At 57.4% G+C, this 9,460-nt stretch overlaps 2 protein-coding genes across 2 annotated transcripts in view; one reads left to right on the forward strand and one right to left on the reverse strand.

The window, feature by feature from the left end:
• The first annotated feature begins 237 nt into the window (after positions 1-237).
• Positions 238-6,947, forward strand: THOP1 (thimet oligopeptidase 1). The gene is made up of 13 exons (XM_009883519.1): positions 238-316; positions 450-653; positions 2,036-2,184; positions 2,660-2,767; positions 3,501-3,603; positions 3,761-3,921; positions 4,086-4,221; positions 4,312-4,678; positions 4,923-5,124; positions 5,223-5,409; positions 5,863-5,991; positions 6,304-6,440; positions 6,579-6,947. Exons 1-13 carry the CDS (start codon positions 238-240, stop codon positions 6,735-6,737), a joined length of 2,121 nt encoding a protein of 706 aa, XP_009881821.1. The 3' UTR covers positions 6,738-6,947.
• Positions 6,948-8,594: 1,647 nt separating this feature from the next.
• Positions 8,595-9,460, reverse strand: part of LOC104285120 (serine/threonine-protein kinase PLK2-like) — an 8,175-nt gene continuing 7,309 nt past the window's right edge. Inside the window, exon 5 of the mRNA XM_009883520.1 lies at positions 8,595-8,770. Within this exon, the coding sequence (XP_009881822.1) occupies positions 8,595-8,770 (176 nt within the window). The remainder of the gene's footprint in view (positions 8,771-9,460) is intronic.

The raw sequence follows: 9,460 nt of genomic DNA on the forward strand, positions 1-9,460 counted from the left end.
AGGGGGTGGCGTGGCAAGGGGGAGATGGGGGGAAAGGGCTGGGGGCAGGAGGAGGGAGCCGGGGGAGCCCTCCAGGGGCTGTGTAGGGGGGCCGTGGTCTACTGCTGTCCTCCTGTCACCTCTGTGCCCCACAGCTCCCGCCCCGGGCAGGGGACGACCCCCCCGACCCCCCTCCCGTGGGCAGAGGAATGGCGGGGAGAGAGGAGGAGGGAGTCAGGTTTCTGTGAAGGGTTTGTCATGACTGAGAGGGTAAACAGTGCCCGGAAAATCATCCGGCTGCTGATTACCGCCAGCGCCCTGGTGCCTTCCGAGCCCGGTTGCCCATCAGCGTGGTTTGTTTGCTGGGCCTCTCCTTTAAGTGCTGTTATCGAGCTTTAGCTATGCGGCTGAATTTTCTTTCCAGCCCGTATGGGACTGTCTCACAGACCTTTTCCTCCCCACGTCCCCAGGAAACGTTGTGGACAGCCAGTCCCCCAGGCTGTTGGCAAATCAGCTAAGATGGGACCTGACTGCCGAACAGATAGAAAACATGGCTGCAGAGCTCACAGAGAGGACCAAGCTGGTGTACGACCGGGTGGGCTCCCAGGAGCAGGGCGAGGTGTCCTATGAAAACACTCTCAAGGCACTGGCAGATGTGGAAGTGGAATATACGGGTACGTACATTGAGAGGGAGTACTGGCTTTCTGGAAATCAGTGTGGTGTTATTAAGATTTTGTTGGTGTTTTTTTTTATTTTGCTCTGTACTGTCATCTCCTTGGCTCCCTCAGCAGTATGGTGGGTTTTTTTCCAGTTAATGTTTATACAGCTAGATATAAGTACAAAGAGTAGAGTAGATTTGGAACGGAAGAGTGAGTCTAAAACGAGGACGGCGCTTCGGCGGCGCCACCACTTTGGCAGCAGGATGGTCTGCGGGAGTAGGCAGGTTTTCAAGGTTGTCTGCAGCTTTTATGTGTCAAGGTGCATTAGTGGGTACAAATTGTGCATTGACAGAAATGGTTTGGATGATCTAAGAAATCTTCAACTCTTCTCTGCCTTCTCCCCTAAGGCAGCGGATAAATGTCTCTCCGTGTGTCTTGTTTCAACGCTGCTGTTGTTTTAGGGATTATATGTAAAGTGACGTGACATGATGGCATTGTGTGGGCAAATGATGTAGGCTTCGACGTATCTTTGGCTAATTATTTACAGCAGTAGAGTGCCAAAGTCCCACAGCCCCCCTCCTGGCATCTGTTACCTGTCCTGACTACTGGTGTGGCAAGGTGTCAGGTCTGTATGAAGCAGAAGCCAGCCTGCAAGCCTCTTCTTTCTTCTGTCTGGTTTCTTTTTCCTAAAATAAGAGGAAAAGCCCTTACTAAGCAGGAGTAATGTTAACTTCAGCAGAACCGTCAGCACTTTCCCTGGGCAACAGAGAGTAGCTGCCTGCTTACCTTCTGCTGGGTGGAGAGTTCTCGTGCCTGGAGGGCAGCGCCTTCCCTCTGGAGTTGTATTATTTGAAGTTTTGCAGAAACAGTGGCAGGGAAAGTTTTCCCTGTTTCACTTCTAAAATGGAAATACGTCAGGACGGAGTACACCTGGGACATGGTGGCTTTTGAGGAGCATCTGCAGTAAAGGTGTGTCACTTTTAGCTTGGCCCTCTAAGGAAAGGAGTCACGCAGTGATGCTGCCCGTATAGAAGTGCTGTGATTCTTGAAGCTGGTTTCAACAGTCACAGCTGGGGCAAAGGCCTTGGGATCTCACAGGCACGAAATTCGCGTGAGTCTTGTGAGAAAGGTGGATTGTAGTGGGAAATCAGTGGACAGATGTGCTCAGCAGTGAGGAAGGGGTGAACAGGCGCTGCGAGTGACTGAGTGCTGCTCCGAGAAGACAGCTCTGGGTTTGTCTGAGGGCAGCTTCCTTTGTGTGGGCGGGCAGGTCAGCCACCAGGGCCGTCAAACTGGCTCCCAGTTAACACAGGCTCTCTGTGTGCACTCCCACTCAACAAGCAGTTCTGGGACATGAAGCCATTGCCTTCGCTGTAATCCCTTTTCTGTCTTTCCAGTGCATCGGAACATGCTGGACTTCCCCCAGCATGTCTCTCCTTGCAAAGACATCCGTGCAGCGAGCACCGAGGCTGACAAGAAGCTCTCGGAGTTCGACGTGGAGATGAGCATGAGGCAGGATGTGTACCAGAGGATTGTCTGGCTCCAGGTGTGTGCTGGGGAGGATGCACTGTCAGTGATGCACCCAAGCAGGGCACTGAAACTTCCTAGAATTACTACCAAACATTTTCCCTTGTCCCAGAACTTCGAGTCAGGTCTGGAACTGAATCGCTGTGTGATCATGGCGGAACGGTCCAGCTGTTAGTGAGAACTGGGGTTGAGGGCTCTGTGCCCCCTCAGGGCCTCAATTACCCCTTTGTTAAGATGGCGTTAGTAAACCCCGCCTGCCTCACGCCGGGAAGGGGGCTGAGTAATGGCCTGAAAAGTGCTGTAATACGGCATAAAGGTGATGTGTTTAAAGCAATCTGGTAGGAACTAATGCACCAAACCAAAGCCTTCTTGTGGGGTGTTTCCATCTGTTTCTGGGTCACTGGTGTTACAATAACCCATAACTCCTCCCAGGAACCAACTTTCTGCAACACCCGATCCTGCAGTTCCCTGTGCTCATGGGTTTTGTTTTACAGGAGAAAGCAGAGAGTGCTTCACTGAAGCCTGAAGCAAAGAGATATCTAGAGAGGCTGATCAAATTGGGTAAAAGAAACGGTCTCCATCTCCCTGAGGAAACGCAGGAGGTGAGATCACAGAGCTTAAAGTAAGCACACGTAGAGGAGGCTTGCAGGGCTAACGGGACATTAGAGCATTAGAGCAGAGGACTGAGGCCCAGACTTCTGATTTTTTCCCCCTGATTCATGTGACCTTGGGCATGTTGGGTGGTGTCTCCATGTCCCTCTTTTTCCTCTCCGTTGGAGTGGGATGACATTTACGGAATGGGATTGACGCTGGGAGTCGGGGGGCAAAGCGGGCAAGCTGTGATTGCAGATGGCACTGTGCAGGTCAGGAGTGGAGGTGGCACCCGGTCCCCATATGGGGACAGTTGGGGACGGTGCACCCCTGGGGCTGAGGTCAGGGTGAGGGGGCTGAGCTGCTCGGGGTCTTCCTCTCTTACCATGCGCCAGTGGCTCAGTGAAGGAGCTGGAAGCTGGGTTAAAAATAGAAGAGAAGGCGAAATGAAAATAAGGGTAGAGGAGGTTGTTGCTTGAACACCTGCAGCTCCTGAGCCGGCAGGAGGCGGTTGGGACCTTGCTGAGGTGGCTGCTTTCCTACCAGGTGTGATCAAAGGGAGCCTGTTCCAGGCTGAGCGCTTAGCGCCTGCATGCAATTAATTCTGCTGCGTTGCGTTTGAATAAAAGCCAAGTGCAGACTGCTGGGCAGCTCAGCAGGCAGGCTGCTGGCTGGAGACGTTGAACGGTGCTGTTTGACTTCCCCCTTTGGACTGACTTTTCTCTGTTCATCTGTATTTTAAAGAAAATCAAAGCTATTAAGAAAAAGCTGAGCGTCCTTTGCATAGACTTCAACAAGAATCTCAACGAAGACACCACCTACTTGCCCTTCTCGAAGGAGGAACTAGGTATGGAGCACTCGGGCTTATTTCTCTGCTGGTGTGGCCCTGAGTGCCTGAATTCCTCTGGCCAAGGAGCAAGAGCCGGTTCCTGTGCTCAGTCCCAGAGCTGGTATTTGTGGAGACACGTGGGCTCTCCATCAGTCCCCTCTGCTCTTTTTCCCAGGGGGGCTCCCTGAGGACTTCCTGAACTCCCTGGAGAAGACGGAGGATGGCAAGCTGAAAGTCACCTTGAAATACCCGCATTATTTCCCTCTCCTGAAGAAGTGCTATGTGCCTGAGACGAGGAGGAAGGTGGAGGAAATGTTCAACTCCAGGTGCAAAGAGGTAGGTGGGCCTTGCTGCTTGCCAGCATGGCCAGACGGGATGCCAGGTCAGGTCCAGGCACTGAAGGGATCTCGTCTGAGATTTTTGCTTCTTTCTACTCTGGGGCTCGTGCTTTCTTTCTCGCCTGTGTACCCCACTTCACTCTTTGTCTGACTGCCTGGCAGGAGAATTGCTTGATCCTCAAAGAGCTGGTGGACTTGCGGGCTCAGAAAGCCAGTCTGCTGGGCTTCAACACGCACGCGGACTTTGTGCTGGAGATGAACATGGCTAAAAGCAGCAAGACAGTGGCTACCTTCCTGGGTACGGCACGTGGCTGCGGAGGGGAACAGCAGGGGCGTGCTGGGCTGGGTGTGCCCCGGGCACTCACCCTGCTTGCCTTGGTTTTCCTAGATGAGCTGGCTGAGAAGCTGAAACCGCTCGGGGAGAAGGAACGGGCTGTGATCCTGGACCTGAAAAAGAAAGAGTGCGAGAAGCGTGGCCTGGAGTTTGACAACCGCATCAATGCCTGGGACATGCGCTATTACATGAACCAGGTGGAGGAGACTAAGTACAGCGTGGACCAGAATCTGCTGAAGGAGTACTTCCCCATGCAGGTGGTCACCACAGGCCTGCTGGCCATCTACCAGGAGCTGCTGGGGCTCACCTTCCATCTGGAAGAGAAGGCTCAGGTCTGGCACGAGGACGTCCAGCTCTACACAGTGAAGGACATCTCCTCCGGGGAGACCATCGGCAAATTCTACCTGGACCTGTACCCACGGTGAGGCCTTGGGCAAGGTGAAGCAAGGGAGGAGGGCTGGGGCAGACCCTGCCCTGCATTTGGGGAAGGGGAGAGGCTGTCCCTCTCCCAGACGTGTGACTGTGCAGAGGGAGCAGTGGGTACTCGGGCAGGGCTGTCCCAGGAGGATGGGGTCACCAGGGGCTTCTGCTCTGAGCGGGGCCGCGGTGGCTCACGGCTGGTCGTGGGGGAGGATCTGTATAACGGTCTCCTCTTCCTGGCCCAGGGAAGGGAAATACGGGCACGCAGCCTGCTTTGGCCTGCAGCCAGGCTGCCTTTTGCCAGACTCCAGCCGGCAGATCTCGGTGGCTGCCATGGTGGCCAATTTCACCAAGCCCACGCCGGATGCACCTTCCCTGCTGCAGCACGATGAGGTGGAAACCTACTTCCACGAATTTGGGCATGTTATGCACCAGCTGTGCTCTCAGGTGAGGCCTGGCTGGGCTGGCAGAGGGTTACCTTTCCCCTGTCGTGCTCCTCTGTGGGGTTAAATGATGCCCCGCTCTGAGCTGGCTGTGTCTTCTAGGCGGAGTTTGCCATGTTCAGTGGGACACACGTGGAGCGGGACTTTGTCGAGGCACCGTCGCAGATGCTGGAGAACTGGGTGTGGGAGAAGGAGCCGCTGCTGCGCATGTCCAGGCACTATAAAACTGGAAGCCCCATTCCTGATGAGCTGTTGGAGAAGCTCATTAAATCCCGGCAGGCAAACACAGGTGGGTCCCTGCAGAGGGAAGTGGGAGCCAGGGAAGAGGAGCTGGAGGGGAGCGAGCGCTGTGTACTCTCCCCAGCAAGAGCAGAGTCTCGCCGTGGTGTCCCCTTAGTGGTAGAGGAAAGGCTTTGCCTTGCTCCCCGTGGGGCTGCGGGGACCGAGGGGACTGGGGGGAAGGAACCACGTCTGCTTGCTGTTCATCTGGGAAGAGCAAGGGTGGTGTGGCAGGAGGTGCAGTGGGCTGGGTGGTGGCAGGGCGAGAAGAGGTGCTGGGGAAGGCAGAGATTATCTGCAGGCAGGGAACGAGGCTTTGGCCTGAGTGGGGGCTGCTGAACTGGTCGGGTTGGGGAAGCAGGTCAGAACGTGGGTGTGGGGAGAACTATGGGAGCCCCCCCGGCCTCGGAGACGCTCCTGCCTGCAGACAGGGGCTCAGTTTGCCTCCTCCTTCTGGGAACAGGGCTCTTCAACTTGCGTCAGATCGTCCTGGCTAAGGTGGACCAGGCGCTGCACACCCAGACGAAGGCCGACCCCGTGGAGGTGTTTGCCCGGCTGTGTGAAGAGGTGCTGGGCGTCCCTGCCACCCCAGGTACCCAGGGGCTTGGGGCTGCCGCTCTCGCCATCTCTCTGGGCCTGGCCGGCAAGCTTGGCTCAGCAGGTTCTTTTGAAGGCTGGGGCTTCGGGCTGGCTCGATGGGGACAGTTTCTGCTGGCTCCAGGAAAAGCAGGGCTGAAGCCATACAAAAATAACTGGAAAGTTCTTCCCTGTTTCCCCTGGGATTGTGAACAAGCTGACCCGGTGCCTGCTCTGACATATTTACAGCACGGAGGGGTTTTTCTGGGCTGTGAGCGGTTCCAGCAGCCTTTCCTGTTAACGCCCCTTCTCTTCCTTTGCCGCAAAGGTACCAACATGCCCGCTACGTTTGGCCACTTGGCTGGAGGCTACGATGCCCAGTACTACGGCTACCTCTGGAGCGAAGTGTACTCCATGGATATGTTCCACACGCGGTTCAAGCAGGAGGGAATCATGAACTGTAAGGTAGGGAGGACGTCCTGCGCCACCGCGCTCTGGGCGTGCGGCAGGGGCTGCGTCCCCTGCCAGAGGTGGTAGGCGACGGCAGCGTCAGTGGGAGAGCGGGTGTCCTACGCGTACCCCCGTCTCTTTCTCTCCTCGCAGGTGGGCATGGATTACAGGAATTGCATCCTGCATCCTGGCGGTTCCGTGGATGCTTCCGACATGTTGAGGAAGTTCCTGGGCCGCGACCCCAAGCAGGACGCCTTCCTGGCCAGCAAAGGACTGAAGGTGGAGAGCAACTCGCTGCCTTCGGCCTGCTGAGAAACTGCTCCGGTCCGTTTTGAGTCAAGCCAGCTCCTTCGTCTACGCACCAGTCCTCTCAGGCCAAGCAATACCCGGTACTTCTGTCACCAAACGCATCCTGGGCCAGTCCCTGCCTGGAGCTGTTCCTCCAGGATCCTGCTCCGAGCTCACCCTGGGCTTCAGGAGCCGGGTTTAACCCTGGTCCAGGGCTCTGCGGTGACAGCTCTGCAAAGGGACTTGAATTGCTTTTGTCACACCCCCCCACCCCCGAGGGGGATGGGGCTGTCGGTACCCCACACAAATTGGCTGAACTTTGAACCTGATTTCTGCACGAGGGTGAGTTTCGGCCTCATTTATAGCTGGGGAGGAGGGTGAGAGGAGTTAGCAAACTTGAGTCATTGTTTTAAAATCCCTTCTTTTTAAGAAATTAGACTTTCCACCAGGCTTGCCTTGTTTCATCCTCTGGACAGTTAAGTCTGCTCCGGGGCACAAAGCAAGTGGCCTGAGAAGCCGCGGTGGGAGTCGTGCTCTCCCTGTCTTTGGGCAGCTGGCGGCTGTGGAATAAAGATGGGGAGATCCCAGAGCTTAAAAAACTATTTGATTTACTGGAACTGCCCTTCCCTGAGCCCCTCAGACATTCCTGCCAGGGCAGCAGGCCTGCGAGGGGGGGGCAGCGGTGGCCGGTACAGCTATTCCCGGAACAGGGGGTCTGGGGAGCGTGGCCTGGGTCCCCCGGCGCTGCCCGGTGTCCTGGGGGGGTTGTTACCGTCCCCCAGGCTGTGTCGGAGCTGCCGGGACCCCGTGCCCGGGGCCACCTTAGGGCAGGCCATGCCTTCTGGGCTCAGGTCGTAGCAGCAGAGGGTGCGTTGCTATTGCTGTCACCTCTAAGCCAGGGTGGGACAGGGGAGGGCTGCGGGGGGGGAAAAAAAAAAAAAAAAAAGGCAGATAACTTCAAACAACACGGATGCCGGGGATAAAAATATCAAGTGGGCTTTGTGCCAGGCCTGGAGCGACCGAGCTCCGGGTGCGGCGCCGAGCTGGGGAACGGCAGCCAACCCTTTGCCCAGCCTCGGGAGCCGCCCGGCTGTGCCCCCCGCCAGCTGTTCCCCTGTCCCCGAGAACCCTAAAACCGGTGCCCGCGTGGCACGGCGTGGTGTGCCTCCCCCTGCTCGCTTCTGCAGTGCCGTTCCTCCCAGCTCCGCTGCGCCCAAGCGGGCACGGGGGGGACAGCTCTGCCGACGCGTGCAGGGCTGTGGGTCGGAGCTGCCGGAGGGGAGCACTGACCCCAAGGGCAAAGGCTGATTTGTGGTTTAATTCGTGTAGGAATCGCGCACGGCCTGGGAAAGGTCTTTAGCAGCGAGTGTGGGGGGCAGGCAGAAGGTAGGCTGTGTCCCTCGTAGCGGAGGGGAGCGGAGGACCTCGGAGGGGAGCTGTGAGCTCCCGCCGGCACGAGGGATTTATGGCAGTGGGGTACTGAGGGCAGATCTCGTTTTCCGGTGTCCCTTAGGTCACTGTGTGACGCTGTTTGAGGGCTGCGGGATCATTCCCTGCAGCTCTTCCGCGGTTTGAGCACGCGGAGGGTGCTGGCGAGAGGCCGAGTGCCCACGCTCGCACCCACCGTCCCACCCAGGGCCGTGCGTGGGGGCTGCCGTCCCTCCCCAAGGTCTCGCGCCGCGGTTCCCTCCCTGGCTGGGCTGTTCCCTTTGCTTCTCCTCTCGCCTGGGCTGCGTCACCGCAGCAGCTCTGGCTTCCTTCCCCACAGCTGCTGATGAGAGCGTTGGAAGAAAGCTCGCCCCAAGTGCAGATAAAGTCATTGCTGTCACCTCCCTCCCCCAGACCCCCCTGGTGACACGGGAAGGCCGGTGCCACCCTCCCTCACTGGTCCCCTCTTGCGCTGACATGTGGACGGGTCCGTAAGCAGCGAAGTGGCTCCTTGGTGCTTGTTGGGGTCACGTTGAGCATCTTGTCTTTGTCCCCACCCTCTGTTTTAGGCATAGGCGAGTGTCTGTCCGGGTGCCGGCGGCGCAGGGCCGGGCGCTCTCGAGTTGACGCTGTGGGTGTTTTAAGTGTCATGTTTTACTGAGCTTTCAGCGTTTTCTTTCAGACCTCTCCTCTCGAGGGAGAGAACTGAAGCAGAACGGGGAAACCGCGCACTTTCCTCCCTCCTTCCCAGGCCACAGATAACCCTGTCCCTCCCTCCAGTCACCCCTGTTGCGGGCGACGCGGTGAGAGGCGCTGCCGGAGGCTGGGGCTGGGCAGAGCGGGGAGACCCGACGCTTCTCCCTGTGCACGGGTGATCCCCAGGAGCGATGCCGCGCACCTCAGAGCTGCACCTTCTCCCCACCCTGAGCTCCTCGTCCCCATCCCCTCCCAGGCTGGTGGGGAAGAGAGGTCCCTTTTGGGTTTGGGTTGGGTTTTGGGTTTTGTTTTGGTTTTTTTTTTTTTTTTCTGTTAACCTTTTTTAAGGGCAAACTGGTGTGTGTGTGCGCCGTTCATCATGGTCATGTCCCACCCTGCTTGTTTCAATGACTGGATTTTAGACGGTTCCTAGCACTAATAAAGGTTTTCCTAAGCGGATGTTTGCGTGACTCGGGTCCTGCTGAGAAAGCTGCTCCTTGCTGGCAGCGGGGAGATGGCTGCGCTCCGGGCTGGCAGGGGGGTGAGTCCCGGTGCTCCCGGCACGGCCCCCCCCTCACCAGTGCCACGGCGGCCCCCCGCAGCAGTCTGCACAGTGGGTCCTG

The sequence above is a fragment of the Charadrius vociferus genome, unplaced genomic scaffold (genome assembly GCF_000708025.1).
Source record: "Charadrius vociferus isolate BGI_N301 unplaced genomic scaffold, ASM70802v2 scaffold2434, whole genome shotgun sequence".
Classification (NCBI taxonomy): domain Eukaryota; kingdom Metazoa; phylum Chordata; class Aves; order Charadriiformes; family Charadriidae; genus Charadrius; species Charadrius vociferus.

What these genes read in the sequence shown, in the direction of transcription:
- THOP1 (XM_009883519.1), top strand. Translation starts at nt 238, where the DNA reads ATGACTGAGAGGGTAAACAGTGCCCGGAAAATCATCCGGCTGCTGATT. An exon ending in TCCCTGAGGAAACGCAGGAG is followed by an intron (nt 2,768 to 3,500) that starts GTGAGATCACAG and finishes TGTATTTTAAAG; the next exon opens with AAAATCAAAGCTATTAAGAA. An exon ending in GGGCGTCCCTGCCACCCCAG is followed by an intron (nt 5,992 to 6,303) that starts GTACCCAGGGGC and finishes TTTGCCGCAAAG; the next exon opens with GTACCAACATGCCCGCTACG.